Source organism: Euprymna scolopes, chromosome 46 (assembly GCF_053919585.1).
Source record: "Euprymna scolopes isolate OS-2025 chromosome 46, ASM5391958v1, whole genome shotgun sequence".
NCBI lineage: Eukaryota > Metazoa > Mollusca > Cephalopoda > Sepiida > Sepiolidae > Euprymna > Euprymna scolopes.
In genome coordinates, this window is record NC_136527.1 from 110,020,077 (window position 1) to 110,038,953 (window position 18,877).

Below are 18,877 nucleotides of genomic sequence, written 5' to 3' on the forward strand. Positions count from 1 at the left end.
TACACTTTGATCTTGACCAAAAGGCCAAATTGCTAGGCTGTACAATCGACTCGCTAATTTCGTTTCGCTAAAATTTGCGTGCCCTTCCACTTTTTCCATCCGTTATCTTGCGGACTACTAAAGTCAACATCGTCTTACTTATTTACATAACAAAAAACAAAAATAATAACAAATGAAATAGAACGACGAAAAGCCAGATGAAATGTAATTCTCTGGCTCGCGGGTGTCAGGTTGCAAGAGAACAGGAGAAATCGATAATTAACAACAGCTTGCGCGTTGTGTAACTGGTTCCCAAACTTTTCAGTTTTCTTTTTTATATATATACTAGCGAGGGGTACCTGGCGTTGCCCGGGTGTTTTTCGGGGTATGTGAAAAAAAACACCCGAAAATGTGAGAAAGAAAAAAAAAAACGAAGCGTTGACGACGCGCAGTTGGAAAATAGTAAAGTGTTAAAAAAACAAACAGGTGCGCGTTTTGTATTGACGTGACGGCGATAGGTATTCAGCAGTTACGATTTTGTGCGGGACAGTTTTGAATAAATCGGTTTGTTTGTTTATAAAAACCCGCTCCCTGTTTATTAGGAGGAGCGAAATGAAAGCTACAGTCTGATATGACGAAGTCGACATTGAACAAACGTTACTTCGCTCTCTTGAAACAACTGGCTTTCGGCCTGTGGTTAGAGACGAGTTTCGCTTTTTTTTATACCGAAAACCGAATGTAACGCGTGCCGATGCGGGAAATGTGGAATAATTAACGTTTGAAAGTCAATAAAATTAAATAGACAGGCGAGCTCCGTGGATAACTCTGAGATATTACAATTTATAGATGATATAAAAAGTTTTAAGAAGTTGTGAACCGAGCAAGCGCTTCTCTGAAAGAAGCCTTTCGTGGACATCGAGGAAAAGCGAACATACATACACACATACATTTTCGCTTTTATATATATAGACTAGCGGGGGTGCCCGACGTTGCCCGGGTGTAAAAGAAAAAAAAAATATTTGGTAGGGAGGTAGGCTCGAACCCGAAGCCTTGAGACAACTTACCACGACGCTACGCTGGTAGAGAAGTGAAAAAGGGAGAAATTAAACGTTTAAAAAAGCAGGTGGTTTAAACGAACGTGAACGTGTGGTTTTCTAGGTCAAACATCATGCCGTAGTAGTAGTAGTAGTGGTAGCAGTAGAGAAAATGAAATCGCAGCGTGAATTTTGTAGCATAAAAGTCACCGAAATAAAAGATAGACGTGACCTCGCTCCGTAAATCGGACATATTATGATCTCGGGAATATACTACAAGTTCTAAGAAAGAGTGACCTCCCCTGGCGGACATATGAAAAGAAGGTACACACATACACATTACGCTTTTATATTACAGACTAGCGGGGGTACCCGGCGTTGCCCGGGTGTTTGGAGGTGTGTTTGTTCAAAAAAAAAAAAAGTTTTAGTAGGATTGAACCCCGAAGCCTTGACTCGGAGGTGGAAACAAAAGCCAACCACTAACCATACGTGTGTTAAAGGTACTAGTTAGTGAGATATCTACTGGATCGATAGAAGGATCCCACCATTTGTTATTAAAGAGATACATCAAATTTTACTGCATAATCAGAAAAAGCACACAATTTTACATGAGATTACCAAGTTTCATGAGAATAGCTTGAAAAATAAATAAATGGTGGCGAAATTACCAAATTTCTTGAAATGTTGAGGTCCGTAATTTAGCCCACTTTTTCTAAAGAAAAATGTCCACAGTAAAGCATAAAGTTTGGCACTTAAATTTCTCATAACTTTTGAACTACTGATGGTATTTGCATAATTCAAACGGTTTTAAGCATCTTTTACATAGCTCTTTTCATGCAAGTTGATAAAATAACAATTAACTAAAAAGAAAAATATCAACTTTTAATGCTAGGATAAGTCCTTTCTAGCAGCTCCTGCCCAGATGTGGCAACAGTACTCCATCCTTGGATGTACCTGGCTCTTATATAGATAGAGAATTGCATCAGCAGTGAGATATCTACTGGAGCGATAGAAGGATCCTACCATTTGTTATTAGCTTCTATCCTCCTATCTTAATAAACAGGATCTCCTGATCAAATAATTTATCATGTGGATGACGATGTCTTCTTAATGTTGTTAGCCAATTTTTCAATATTTGTCGTCCGAAGAGTCGAACTTCAAAACGATACCGATCTCGTGAAAATCCGTCGCCTCGTGGAAACAAAAGCCAACCACTTAACCATCTCAGCCACGAGTGAGAGAAATTGGTGAGCGTGTTAAGTTAAGGGTTATAAAGTGAGTCGAAGAGGTTTGATTGACAGGTAACCACTTAATGAGGTCATCGCAGGAACGTTACGATGATGTGGCAGTATTTTATTTACTGCGGGGCAGCTTTTTGGGGTTTGTTTACTTTGTTTCAATGCGGCGCAGTTTTCGCTTCCCCAGGTGGAGGGGGGGGGGAAACCAGCTCCCCATTTAAAGGGGATTGTCCAAATTGAATAGCAATTGTCTGATATAAGGAGAAACTCCACATTGATCAAAAGCTGATTGCTTTCTGGGCGTGAAAGCCGAGAACACGCAACGTTTCAATTAGTTTCACTTTATTTATACTTAAAAGTTGAACAAACAGGCAACGCGGCAAAATAGCGGGATTTTTATAAAAGTCGATGTAAATAAATCTAGACGCGATATATAGATATATAGATAACGTTTAGGGTTAGGTAACTTAGCGCTTCTATATTACAATAATGAAAAAATATTAGATTTCAATTGGAACAAATGCTACCTACGTAATTATTAGTCTTCAAATAGTAACGTATCCAAAAATTACGGAAAACGATAAGGTAAATGACACAGTTCTCTCTGATGTCTGATATACAACATTGATCAAAATTAATCATGCGGCATATTCACTCATTGTAATCATCGCGAAATATCGGAAGTTTCGGAAATGCTGATGATACTACCATTTATGGTAGCACATCTAAGACCGTAAACGACCAAGTTCTCTCTGATTCTCTCTCCTCTGATCTTGAGCACGTGGTACAATGGGGGAAAAAGTGGCTGGTTACTTTTAATGCATCCAAGACCAAGCGTCTATCTTTACATCATCAACACTCTGATCCCATCTGGCATCAATTGAAATGAATAGCTCTCGTCTTGAGGGGGGGGTCCATGTTTTGACAAGCTTCTAGGCTTGACCTTTACTCCTGATCTGAAATGGAACGTACTTCAAATCTGTTGGGAAAAGTGTGGGACCTTTATACCGCTCCATTAGATATCTCACTGCTGATGCAAGTCTCTACCTATATAAAAGCCAGGTACATCCAACGATGGAGTACTCTTACCACATCTGAGCAGGAACTGCTAGAAGCAGCTTATCCTGCCTTGAAAGAGTACAAAATAGACTTCGTGGCCTAGTGGGGGATGCCCTTTTCTCTACCCTGCAAGAAGAGACGGTACGAGCCTGTTTCTACTTGATCGTTATTTTCATGGTAAGTGCTCGTCTGAGCTCCAGTCTATGGTGCCCCGTCGCCAAAATTTTATGAGAAACACTCGCCTAGCTGAAACCACTAACAATAATTTCTCCCACTTTATCTTTGCCTAAACATAAACATAGATTCCATGAGCAAATTTTCTTTCTTCCGAAGGATCGAACTTGAAAATGATACCGATCTCATGAGGTTCTGACGCATGTGTTGAAAGTTTTTGGCAAACACACACACACACACACACATACACATTTTTTCTTTCTAATAATAGACTAGCTTGGGTGCCCGAGTGTTGGAACGATGAAATTCAATTTTTACGGTATCTTTTTTTTTTTTTTTTTTACATAGTCATCGCCACTTATCAAGGCCAAGAGGCCACTCGAGGATAATGGTTAAAGAGTGTACAGTAGAAATTGGACAATATACTATAAAAAGAAATTTGTAAAATACAGCGAAATTACTTACTAAAAGAAAAAAAAAAGACAAGTTCAACAAGGGAGATAATCAAGTTCTGTTGCTTACGTCACGTGACGAAGGTAATTCAAATGTCGGCCAAAATTAATTACCCCTTATAAACTTTTTTTTTTTACTAGCGGGGCTACCCGACGTTGCTCGGGACCATATAAACGATAAATATAGTTTTTCGTTATGTTTTTTTTTTTTTTTTACTCCTGTCGTGATGACAAAAAATAAAAAAAAAAAGTATTTGGGTGCCATCAGCTAGAATCGAAACCGAAATAAAAATTGTAGAATTCAAAGCAGGTGATGTTACCACTGTACCAACGTGACATGCATATGAATCGATAAAACAAGAACTTTTTCTACTGCATTAAATAAACAACATTTAATTACCTCAGTCGCAGGAACTTTTTCTACTGCATTACATAAACAACATTTAATTACCTCAGTCACAAGAACGTTTTCTACTGCATTACATAAACAACATTTAATTACCTCAGTCGTAAGAACTTTTTCTACTGCATTGAATAAACATTTAATTACCTCAGTCACAAGAACTTTTTCTACTGCATTACATAAACAACATTTAATTACCTCAGTCACAAGAACGTTTTCTACTGCATTACATAAACAACATTTAATTACCTCAGTCGTAAGAACTTTTTCTACTGCATTGAATAAACATTTAATTACCTCAGTCACAAGAACGTTTTCTACTGCATTGAATAAACAACATTTAATTACCTCAGTCGTAAGAACTTTTTCTACTGCATTACATAAACAACATTTAATTACCTCAGTCGTAAGAACTTTTTCTACTGCATTACATAAACAACATTTAATTACCTCAGTCACAAGAACGTTTTCTACTGCATTAAACAACATTTAATAACCTCAGTCGCAGGAACTTTTTCTACTACATTACATAAACAACATTTTATTACCTCAGTCACAAGAACGTTTTCTACTGCATTACATAAACAACATTTAATTACCTTAGTCACAAGAACGTTTTCTACTGCATTACATAAACAACATTTAATAACCTCAGTCACAAGAACGTTTTCTACTGCATTACATAAACAACATTTAATTACCTTAGTCGTAAGAACTTTTTCTACTGCATTGAATAAACAACATTTAATTACCTCAGTCGCAGGAACTTTTTCTACTGCATTACATAAACAACATTTTATTACCTCAGTCACAAGAACGTTTTCTACTGCATTACATAAACAACATTTAATTACCTTAGTCGTAAGAACTTTTTCTACTGCATTGAATAAACAACATTTAATTACCTCAGTCACAAGAACTTTTTCTACTGCATTACATAAACAACATTTAATTACCTCAGTCACAAGAACGTTTTCTACTGCATTACATAAACAACATTTAATTACCTCAGTCACAAGAACTTTTTCTACTGCATTACATAAACAACATTAAATTACCTTAGTCGTAAGAACTTTTTCTACTGCATTGAATAAACAACATTTAATTACCTCAGTCACAAGAACTTTTTCTACTGCATTACATAAACAACATTTAATTACCTCAGTCACAAGAACGTTTTCTACTGCATTACATAAACAACATTTAATTACCTCAGTCGTAAGAACTTTTTCTACTGCATTGAATAAACATTTAATTACCTCAGTCACAAGAACTTTTTCTACTGCATTACATAAACAACATTTAATTACCTCAGTCACAAGAACGTTTTCTACTGCATTACATAAACAACATTTAATTACCTCAGTCGTAAGAACTTTTTCTACTGCATTGAATAAACAACATTTAATTACCTCAGTCGCAAGAACTTTTTCTACTGCATTCCATAAACAACATTTAATTACCTCAGTCACAAGAACTTTTTCTACTGCATTACATAAACAACATTTAATTACCTCAGTCGCAAGAACTTTTTCTACTGCATTACATAAACAACATTTAATTACCTCAGTTACAAGAACTTTTTCTACTGCATTACATAAACAACATTTAATTACCTCAGTCGCAAGAACATTTTCTACTGCATTGAATAAACAACATTTAATTACCTCAGTCGTAAGAACTTTTTCTACTGCATTACATAAACAACATTTAATTACCTCAGTCGTAAGAACTTTTTCTACTGCATTACATAAACAACATTTAATTACCTCAGTCACAAGAACGTTTTCTACTGCATTAAACAACATTTAATAACCTCAGTCGCAGGAACTTTTTCTACTGCATTACATAAACAACATTTTATTACCTCAGTCACAAGAACGTTTTCTACTGCATTACATAAACAACATTTAATTACCTTAGTCACAAGAACGTTTTCTACTGCATTACATAAACAACATTTAATTACCTCAGTCACAAGAACGTTTTCTACTGCATTACATAAACAACATTTAATAACCTCAGTCGTAAGAACTGTTTCTACTGCATTGAACAAACAACATTTAATTACCTCAGTCACAAGAACTTTTTCTACTGCATTACATAAACAACATTTTATTACCTCAGTCACAAGAACGTTTTCTACTGCATTACATAAACAACATTTAATAACCTCAGTCACAAGAACGTTTTCTACTGCATTACATAAACAACATTTAATTACCTTAGTCGTAAGAACTTTTTCTACTGCATTGAATAAACAACATTTAATTACCTCAGTCGCAGGAACTTTTTCTACTGCATTACATAAACAACATTTTATTACCTCAGTCACAAGAACGTTTTCTACTGCATTACATAAACAACATTTAATTACCTTAGTCGTAAGAACTTTTTCTACTGCATTGAATAAACAACATTTAATTACCTCAGTCACAAGAACTTTTTCTACTGCATTACATAAACAACATTTAATTACCTCAGTAACAAGAACGTTTTCTACTGCATTACATAAACAACATTTAATTACCTCAGTCACAAGAACTTTTTCTACTGCATTACATAAACAACATTAAATTACCTTAGTCGTAAGAACTTTTTCTACTGCATTGAATAAACAACATTTAATTACCTCAGTCACAAGAACTTTTTCTACTGCATTACATAAACAACATTTAATTACCTCAGTCACAAGAACGTTTTCTACTGCATTACATAAACAACATTTAATTACGTCAGTCGTAAGAACTTTTTCTACTGCATTGAATAAACAACATTTAATTACCTAAGTCACAAGAACTGTTTCTACTGCATTACATAAACAACATTTAATCACCTCAGTCACAGAACGTTTTCTACTGCATTACATAAACAACATTTAATTACCTCAGTCGTAAGAACTTTTTCTACTGCATTGAATAAACAACATTTAATTACCTCAGTCACAAGAACTGTTTCTACTGCATTACATAAACAACATTTAATCACCTCAGTCACAAAACGTTTTCTACTGCATTACATAAACAACATTTAATTACCTCAGTCGCAAGAACTTTTTCTACTGCATTGAATAAACAACATTTAATTACCTCAGTCACAAGAACTTTTTCTACTGCATTACATAAAAAACATTTAATTACCTCAGTCACAAGAACGTTTTCTACTGCATTACATGAACAACATTTTATTACCTCAGTCACAGGAACTTTTTCTACTGCATTACATAAACAACATTTAATAACCTCAGTCACAAGAACTTTTTCTACTGCATTACATAAACAACATTTAATTACCTCAGTCGTAAGAACTTTTTCTACTGCATTACATAAACAACATTTAATACCCTCAGTCACAAGAACGTTTTCTACTGCATTACATAAACAACATTTAATTACCTCAGTCGTAAGAACTTTTTCTACTGCATTACATAAACAACATCTAATAACCTAAATCACAAGAACGTTTTCTACTGCATTACATAAACAACATTTAATTACCTCAGTCGTAAGAACTTTTTCTACTGCATTACATAAACAACATTTAATTACCTCAGTCACAAGAACGTTTTCTACTGCATTACATAAACAACATTTTATTACCTCAGTCGTAAGAACTTTTTCTACTGCATTGAATAAACATTTAATTACCTCAGTCACAAGAACTTTTTCTACTGCATTACATAAACAACATTCTATTACCTCAGTCACAAGAACTTTTTCTACTGTATTACATAAACAACATTTTATAACCTCAGTCACAAGAACGTTTTCTACTGCATTACATAAACAACATTTAATTACCTCAGTCGTAAAAACTTTTTCTACTGCATTACATAAACAACATTTAATTACCTCAGTCACAAGAACTTTTTCTACTGCATTACATAAACAACATTTAATCACCTCAGTCACAAGAACGTTTTCTACTGCATTACATAAACAACATTTTATTACCTCAGTCACAAGAACTTTTTCTACTGCATTACATAAACAACATTTAATTACCTCAGTCGCAGGAACTTTTTCTACTGCATTACATAAACAACATTTTATTACCTCAGTCACAAGAACGTTTTCTACTGCATTACATAAACAACATTTAATTACCTCAGTCGTAAGAACTTTTTCTACTGCATTGAATAAACAACATTTAATTACCTCAGTCACAAGAACTGTTTCTACTGCATTACATAAACAACATTTAATCACCTCAGTCACAAAACGTTTTCTACTGCATTACATAAACAACATTTAATTACCTCAGTCGCAAGAACTTTTTCTACTGCATTGAATAAACAACATTTAATTACCTCAGTCACAAGAACTTTTTCTACTGCATTACATAAAAAACATTTAATTACCTCAGTCACAAGAACGTTTTCTACTGCATTACATGAACAACATTTTATTACCTCAGTCACAGGAACTTTTTCTACTGCATTACATAAACAACATTTAATAACCTCAGTCACAAGAACTTTTTCTACTGCATTACATAAACAACATTTAATTACCTCAGTCGTAAGAACTTTTTCTACTGCATTACATAAACAACATTTAATTACCTCAGTCACAAGAACGTTTTCTACTGCATTACATAAACAACATTTAATTACCTCAGTCGTAAGAACTTTTTCTACTGCATTACATAAACAACATTTAATTACCTCAGTCGTAAGAACTTTTTCTACTGCATTACATAAACAACATTTAATTACCTCAGTCACAAGAACGTTTTCTACTGCATTACATAAACAACATTTAATTACCTCAGTCGTAAGAACTTTTTCTACTGCATTACATAAACAACATCTAATAACCTAAATCACAAGAACGTTTTCTACTGCATTACATAAACAACATTTAATTACCTCAGTCGTAAGAACTTTTTCTACTGCATTACATAAACAACATTTAATTACCTCAGTCACAAGAACGTTTTCTACTGCATTACATAAACAACATTTAATTACCTCAGTCGTAAGAACTTTTTCTACTGCATTACATAAACAACATCTAATAACCTAAATCACAAGAACGTTTTCTACTGCATTACATAAACAACATTTAATTACCTCAGTCGTAAGAACTTTTTCTACTGCATTACATAAACAACATTTAATTACCTCAGTCACAAGAACGTTTTCTACTGCATTACATAAACAACATTTTATTACCTCAGTAGTAAGAACTTTTTCTACTGCATTGAATAAACATTTAATTACCTCAGTCACAAGAACTTTTTCTACTGCATTACATAAACAACATTTTATTACCTCAGTCACAAGAACTTTTTCTACTGTATTACATAAACAACATTTTATAACCTCAGTCACAAGAACGTTTTCTACTGCATTACATAAACAACATTTAATTACCTCAGTCGTAAGAACTTTTTCTACTGCATTACATAAACAACATTTAATTACCTCAGTCACAAGAACTTTTTCTACTGCATTACATAAACAACATTTAATCACCTCAGTCACAAGAACGTTTTCTACTGCATTACATAAACAACATTTTATTACCTCAGTCACAAGAACTTTTTCTACTGCATTACATAAACAACATTTAATTACCTCAGTCGCAGGAACTTTTTCTACTGCATTACATAAACAACATTTTATTACCTCAGTCACAAGAACGTTTTCTACTGCATTACATAAACAACATTTAATTACCTCAGTCGTAAGAACTGTTTCTACTGCATTGAACAAACAACATTTAATTACCTCAGTCACAAGAACTTTTTCTACTGCATTACATAAACAACATTTTATTACCTTAGTCACAAGAACGTTTTCTACTGCATTACATAAACAACATTTAATTACCTCAGTCACAAGAACGTTTTCTACTGCATTACATAAACAACATTTAATTACCTCAGTCGCAGGAACTTTTTCTACTGCATTACATAAACAACATTTTATTACCTCAGTCACAAGAACGTTTTCTACTGCATTACATAAACAACATTTAATTACCTTAGTCACAAGAACGTTTTCTACTGCATTACATAAACAACATTTAATAACCTCAGTCACAAGAACGTTTTCTACTGCATTACATAAACAACATTTAATTACCTTAGTCGTAAGAACTTTTTCTACTGCATTGAATAAACAACATTTAATTACCTCAGTCGCAGGAACTTTTTCTACTGCATTACATAAACAACATTTTATTACCTCAGTCACAAGAACGTTTTCTACTGCATTACATAAACAACATTTAATTACCTTAGTCGTAAGAACTTTTTCTACTGCATTGAATAAACAACATTTAATTACCTCAGTCACAAGAACTTTTTCTACTGCATTACATAAACAACATTTAATTACCTCAGTAACAAGAACGTTTTCTACTGCATTACATAAACAACATTTAATTACCTCAGTCACAAGAACTTTTTCTACTGCATTACATAAACAACATTTAATTACCTTAGTCGTAAGAACTTTTTCTACTGCATTGAATAAACAACATTTAATTACCTCAGTCACAGAACGTTTTCTACTGCATTACATAAACAACATTTAATTACCTCAATCACAAGAACGTTTTCTACTGCATTACATAAACAACATTTAATTACGTCAGTCGTAAGAACTTTTTCTACTGCATTGAATAAACAACATTTAATTACCTCAGTCACAAGAACTGTTTCTACTGCATTACATAAACAACATTTAATCACCTCAGTCACAGAACGTTTTCTACTGCATTACATAAACAACATTTAATTACCTCAGTCGCAAGAACTTTTACTACTGCATTGAATAAACAACATTTAATTACCTCAGTCACAAGAACTTTTTCTACTGCATTACATAAACAACATTTAATTACCTCAGTCACAAGAACGTTTTCTACTGCATTACATAAACAACATTTAATTACCTCAGTCACAGGAACTTTTTCTACTGCATTACATAAAGAACATTTAATTACCTCAGTCACAAGAACGTTTTCTACTGCATTGAATAAACAACATTTAATTACCTCAGTCGTAAGAACTTTTTCTACTGCATTGAATAAACAACATTTAATTACCTCAGTCACAAGAACTTTTTCTACTGCATTACATAAACAACATTTAATTACCTCAGTCGTAAGAACTTTTTCTACTGCATTACATAAACAACATTTAATAACCTCAGTCACAAGAACGTTTTCTACTGCATTACATAAACAACATTTAATTACCTCAGTCGTAAGAACTTTTTCTACTGCATTACATAAACAACATTTAATAACCTCAGTCACAAGAACGTTTTCTACTGCATTACATAAACAACATTTAATTACCTCCGTCGTAAGAACTTTTTCTACTGCATTACATAAACAACATTTAATTACCTCAGTCGTAAGAACTTTTTCTACTGCATTACATAAACAACATTTAATAACCTCAGTCACAAGAACGTTTTCTACTGCATTACATAAACAACATTTAATTACCTCAGTCGTAAGAACTTTTTCTACTGCATTACATAAACAACATTTAATTACCTCAGTCACAAGAACGTTTTCTACTGCATTACATAAACAACATTTAATTACCTCAGTCACAAGAACTGTTTCTACTGCATTACATAAACAACATTTAATCACCTCAGTCACAGAACGTTTTCTACTGCATTACATAAACAACATTTAATTACCTCAGTCGCAAGAACTTTTTCTACTGCATTGAATAAACAACATTTAATTACCTCAGTCACAAGAACTTTTTCTACTGCATTACATAAACAACATTTAATTACCTCAGTCACAAGAACTGTTTCTACTGCATTACATAAACGACATTTAATTACCTCAGTCACAAGAACTTTTTCTACTGCATTACATAAACAACATTTAATTACCTCAGTCGCAAGAACTTTTTCTACTGCGTTGCATAAACAACATTTAATTACCTCAGTCGCAAGACCTTTTTCTTCTGCATTACATAAACAACATTGAATTACCTCAGTCACAAGAACTTTTTCTACTGCGTTGCATAAACAACATTTAATTACCTCAGTCCCAGGAACTTTTTCTACTGCATTACATAAACAACATTTAATTTCCTCAGTCGCAGGAACATTTTCTACTGCATTCCATAAACAACATTTAATTACCTCAGTCACAAGAACTTTTTCTACTGCATTACATAAACAATATTTAATTACCTCAGTCGCAAGAACTTTTTCTACTGCATTCCGTAAACAAACTTTGTTTTTAATCAATTTTCACCCCAAACAAGGCAAAGTGCCATTTTGAAGTAGGGGGCTACTATCGGGGTCATAATTTGCAGGGGCATTATGAAGGGAGATGAGTAACAAGATGTTTGTTCACATTGCACTTGAACTTCTGCATGTCAGTACAGTTGTGAAAGCAGAATCCCGGAAGGGAGTTCCAAAGACTTGCAGTTCTGGGGAAGAAACTATTGGAGTAAAGGTTTTCTTATACCTAGGGATCTCTACTGTGACGAGGTGTTACTTAGTTACTTGTCAGGGTTGTCGGGGGTAGTCACGTCGAGGGGGCACAGAGCATTCACAGTTAAAGTACTTGTAGAACAGGCAGAGGGATGCAACATTTCGTCGATGGGGGAGAGGCTGAAGCCTAGATGACAGTTCAGGACCTATCAGGTTGGCGACTCTCTTTTGAACCAGGAGTGAGAGACAAGCAGCTGATGCACTAGCCCAAATGTGACAACAATACTCCATACATAAGCGAATGGTGGCCTTAAAGAGGTAGAGGATACTTTCAGGCGTAAGTAGTTTTCTAGCACGGTAGAGAGAGCCCACCTTCTTCACAGCAGCCTTAAAACAAAATGTATAATGACTTTTTTTAAATTTTGACCCCTTAAAAACTATTTTAACTGCCTAAACCCATAAAAGAGGCCCTGTCAGTGGGGCATTAGAATACGCCGACTGCCCCCCTGCAGAGGGTAAAAGTCCCTCAATGGGGGTCCTGGATATGACCTTAAACTATATCCACTGCTAAGGCCCCAGCTTGTGGGCTTTGGGGAGTGTGGAGCCACCCTTTAATTGCCATTGCTCCCAGGTCCACTCTGACCCGGAGTGGTAGTACCTGTTAGGGTCCCAACTATGGGTTAAATAGAAACCGATGTGAAAACAACAAATATATTCTATTAAAAAAATTTTTTCTTCAAAATCTTTGGATTCGGCATTAAATAACCCGAAAAGGGTTGATATGCCATAAAACAAAAACAACCAACCAACCCATAAAAGAATGATCCATAAAAATCCAATCAATCAACTTTTCGTTTCGGAGGAGATAGAGTTTGAAAATATGGAGACAGACAGACATAGTGAGTTTTATAAATTAGACTAGCTGTGAGGGCGCTTAAATATAATATTTTAATTTATCCAGATTTCATAATTAAAAAAAAAGTATTTTGGTGCCATCAACTAGAATCGAAACCGAATCTGTACCATTCAAAGCTGGTGACGTACCAACGTGATACGCATATGAACTGGTTCAAAATAAACTAAGATGAAAATACAACGAATGTATAACGATTTTTTAAAATTTTTGCCCCATTTTTTACCCTTAAAAACTATTTAAACCAGCTAAAGATCTATAAAAGAATGGCCCGTAAAAGATCCAATCATTTAAGGCCCCTAGTGCCGCTCTGCAACTTTTAGTTTCAGAGGAGATAGAGTTTGAAAATATGGAAAAATTAAATTCAAAATGTTGGTTGGTTAATTGTTTTTGATTTACGTCATATCAACCCTTTTCAGGTTCATGCAGGGAGAATCCAGTGATTTTTTTTTTGAAAAATTTTTAATAGAATATTTTTTTTTCAAGTCGGTTTCTATTTAACCCATAGTTGGGACCCTAACAGTTACTACTACTCCGGGTCAGAGTGGACCTGGGAGCAATGACAATAAAGGGGTGGCTCCACACTCCCCAAAGCCTACAAGCTGGGGCCTCACCATCGGATATAGTTTAAGGTCGTATCCAGGACCAGGAGGAGATAGTTTGAAAATATGGAGATAGACAGACAGACAGGCATAGTGTGTTTTATAAATTAGATTTGCAAAATTATTCTTTGTTCTTCTTCCTAATTTAATGATTTTTTTTTTTAACTCTTTTTCAGACTTCCTCTGTGATTCCAATTTTGCTGAAAACTTTTTCAACGCATCGATTTTCTCAAGTTTTGAGTCTTGAGGCTGCTGGTAAATTTGTTGTGTAAGTTATTTATTTTGATGTAGTTTATTTATTTTGATGTAGTTTATTTATTTTGATGTAGTTTGTTATTTTTTTTGATGTAGTTTGTTATTCATTTTGATGTAGTTTGTTATTTATTTTGATGTAGTTTGTTATTTATTTTGATGTAGTTTGTTATTTATTTTGATGTAGTTTATTTATTTTGATGTAGTTTGTTATTGATTTTGATGTAGTTTGTTATTTATTTTGATGTAGTTTGTTATTTATTTTGATGTGTAAGTTATTTATTTTGATGTAGTTTATTTATTTTGATGTAGTTTATTTATTTTGATGTAGTTTATTTATTTTGATGTAGTTTGTTATTGATTTTGATGTAGTTTGTTATTGATTTTGATGTAGTTTGTTATTTATTTTGATGTGTAAGTTATTTATTTTGATGGGTAAGTTATTGATTTTGATGTGTAAGTTATTGATTTATATGTAGTTTGTTATTTATTTTGATGTGTAAGTTATTTATTTTGATGGGTAAGTTTATTTTGATGTAGTTTGTTGTACATTGGAGTTTCCAATATTGAGTCAACGTTCCTCTTCTTTTTTTTTACTTTAGGGTGGCAAACTATCATATTAAGGGAAATAACTTATTTCAACTTAACTGCTTGTGTAGATTGCTTATCTTTTAAACCAACGCATTTCAGGTGAAAACATTATTACATACGTACGTGTCAATATCGAAATTAGTATGAATTCCTAAAATTCCAAAAAATGATCCAGCAAATGATGATGCATTATGGTTAATCTCCTCGAGAAAGTTTTATTTTATGAAATATGCCTAAGAGAAAAAATGCTACACACACACACACACACACACAGCGAGCGTTGAGATGTATAGAAAATAAAATTACTAACGTACTCAATCGTAAATGTAAAAGGTAAAGTTTCAGAGACGTGTCGTGGTTTCATTGCCGCGAATTGACCTTTTACCATTTAAAGACCGATAAATGGTTAAAGTTCAATCGACATCAATGAAACCATGGCACGTCCTTGAAAAAGGTAACAGTTTTTAAATGAATTATCTTTCTCTCTCTCTCTCTCTCTCTCTCTCTCTCTCTCTCTCTCTCTCTCTCTCTCTCTCATAGAGTAGAACCCCAGGATACTGAATTAATAATTAGTAGCAAAATACAGTACAGTATATAAATACACATGTATAATAATACTAGCATTTCAGCCCGGCGTTGCCCGGGTGTTTGGATGTGTATGTTGAGAAAAAAAAAAAAAGACAGTCAATTTTTTTAACTTTGACCCCTTAACATTTATTGTTTTGGGCTCAAATCAAGTTATTAAGTTAGATCCATGTTCAAGGAACCTATATCTAAAATTTTAAGTGTTTAGACCAAAAATTGTCGAAGGAGTTTGGTAGAGTTCTCAAAGGTCAAATCATTGAACTTTGACCCCTTAACAGCCAAATTTCTGTCCGAAAACCAATCACAAAGATCTTCCCAAATCTCAGTACCCTGTATATCAAATTTCGAGTCTGTAGACTTAAAATTGACGGAGTTATTGCGTAGGGAAATGTACACACACACATACGTTCACTTTTATATATATATTAGCAAAAATACCCGTCGTTGACGGGTTCAAAAACAGCCTACAGAAAATGGACTCTGATTTATGAAAGTATGATAGGTTATGAAAAGGAAGGGTTGTAAAGAGATAGCTTCGAATTTGGGGGTATCAAAACCAAAGCAAAATATGACGAAAGTAAAAATAAAATAGTTAAACCCCATAATTTATTATACCATACCTGTTCACACTGAAACACTTATCATAATATTCTGTGGATCTATATTAAAAAACCTTGTTAAACTTTGTGACATATTTCCATTCTATGGAGGTCAGGCGCGAACGAACACCCCATAATTTTATTATACCATATTTCTTCAAACTGAAACATAATTCTCAAGTATACTTACGCAGATAGATATGAAAAGTCTTTATTAAAGTTTGTGCCTATTTCCATTCTATGGAGGCTAGGCGCAAACGCAGACCCCACAATTTTAATGAACTCAAAAATTTTAATTGAATTAAATTAAACTTGTGTGTATATACATGAATATTAAAAATTTAATTGAATTATATTAAACTTGTGTGTATATACATGAATATTAAAATTTTAATTGAATTAAATTAAACTTGTGTGTATATACATGAATATTAAAAATTTTAATTGAATTAAATTAAACTTGTGTGTATATACATGAATATTAAAAATTTTAATTGAATTAAATTAAACTTGTGTGTATATATATGAATATTAACATTTTAATTACATTAATCTTGTGCGTATACACATGAATATTAAAAATTTTAATTGAATTATATTAAACTTGTGTGCCAGATCAAACATACCCATTCCTGTGTCTCAATACATCCTGTGTCTCAATACATCTTCTACCATTATATGCAATCAGTTTTTTAAAATAGTCAACCATATAGGAGCCTATTCGTAACCAGACACACACAGGCATTCAGCTTTATATTATAGATATAGATTATAAATAACACTGTAATGTGAAAGAAAACGTATCATCTTGAGTGTTATCTGCACAACAGAACAACCTTCGCTCTCCATCAGGCATAAAAGGTGCCACGTGTTTGGCATTTACCTGCACAAAATAGCGTTTCATATAAATTGCCTTGATCTCTCAGAATTATATGAAAAGTTCATGTTAGAATCAAAAATAATGAAATGAGAAGAAACATCTTCAGATAAGTGTTTTTAATCTTTGGTACCAAGCAGATGAAGTTCAGTAAAAACAGAAGAATTAAAATTCTAACTTTAGAAAGGGGGAGGAGGTACTTATACCAAGGATAAAAGTAAAGGGCAGACGCTGACCAAGGTAGGTGTATGGTTGGAAGAACTGACTTTCACTCATGGATAACTGTATGTAGCGGCATCGCAGGTAAGAAACCCAGACGATCTGATCTTCGCTCTGAAAAAAAGTGACTGTAAATAGACGAAGAACATTGGGTATAAAGAAATCCTAAAACTTCAAATACTTTCGTGTTGAACACTTCGGCTGTTGTTGTTTCTTTTGTGTAAATAAAAATTGTGTAAATACACTTACTCGCTTTTCTTTTATAATTTTTGTTATAAAGGAATCTCATATTTATATACACTATAAAAATTTTAATTCAATTATATTAAACTTGTGTGTATATACATGAATATTAACATTTTAATTGAATTAAATTAAACTTGTGTGTATATACATGAATATTAACATTTTAATTACATTAATCTTGTGCGTATATACATGAATATTAAACAATTTAATTGAATTATATTAAACTTGTGTGTATATACATGAATATTAAAAATTTTAATTGAATTAAATTAAACTTGTTTGTATATACATGAATATTAAAATTTTAATTGAATTAAATTAAACTTGTGTGTATATACATGAATATTAAAATTTTAATTGAATTAAATTAAACTTGTGTGTATATACATGAATATTAAAAATTTTAATTGAATTATATTAAACTTGTGTGTATATACATGAATATTAAAAATTTTAATTGAATTATATTAAACTTGTGTGTATATACATGAATAGTAAAAACTTTAATTGAATTAAATTAAACTTGTGTGTATATACATGAATATTAAAATTTTAATTGAATTAAATTAAACTTGTGTGTATATACATGAATATTAACATTTTAATTGAATTAAATTAAACTTGTGTGTATACATGAATAATTAATTAAATTAAATTTAACTTGTGTGTATACATAAATAATTAATTAAATTAAATTTAATTTATGTGTATACATTAAATTAATTAAAACCTGTGTGTATATACATGAATATTAAAATCTTAATTAAATTAAACTTGTGTGTATATACATGAATATTAAATTGAAATTAAATTGAACTTGTGTGTGTATATACATAGTTATTACAATTTTAATTAAATAAAATTACAGGTGTGAGTATACATGATTAAAATTTTTTTAATAAAATTAAATAAAACCTGTGTCTATATACATGACTATTAAATTTTTAATTAAATTAAACTTATGTGTATACATGGTTATTAAATTTTAAAAAAATTATTTCAGGTTGCCTTATGAAGAAAAAGTGAAGGATATTTACGGCCAACTATCTTCTTCTACACCGGACGAAGACATATTCCAGATGCTTGGGAAACCTTTTGCTCGGACTTTTTCCACGCACAAAAGCTGCTCAAATACGGCCACCCAAGGAATTATCCATGGATCAGACATTGTTTTACATTCTGCATCTATCTTAGACTATGTCTACAAAAAATTTGGTACCTACATG

General features: G+C 32.6%; 1 protein-coding gene across 3 annotated transcripts in view; it reads left to right on the forward strand.

The window, feature by feature from the left end:
• The window catches only part of LOC145270612 (carboxypeptidase D-like), a 293,674-nt gene that overhangs the window by 202,478 nt on the left and 72,319 nt on the right, over positions 1-18,877 (forward strand). For all 3 annotated transcript variants that reach the window (XM_080126242.1, XM_080126241.1, XM_080126243.1), the window contains 2 exons: positions 14,456-14,547; positions 18,655-18,877. In XM_080126242.1, the coding sequence (XP_079982368.1) occupies positions 14,456-14,547; positions 18,655-18,877 (315 nt within the window). The remainder of the gene's footprint in view (positions 1-14,455; positions 14,548-18,654) is intronic.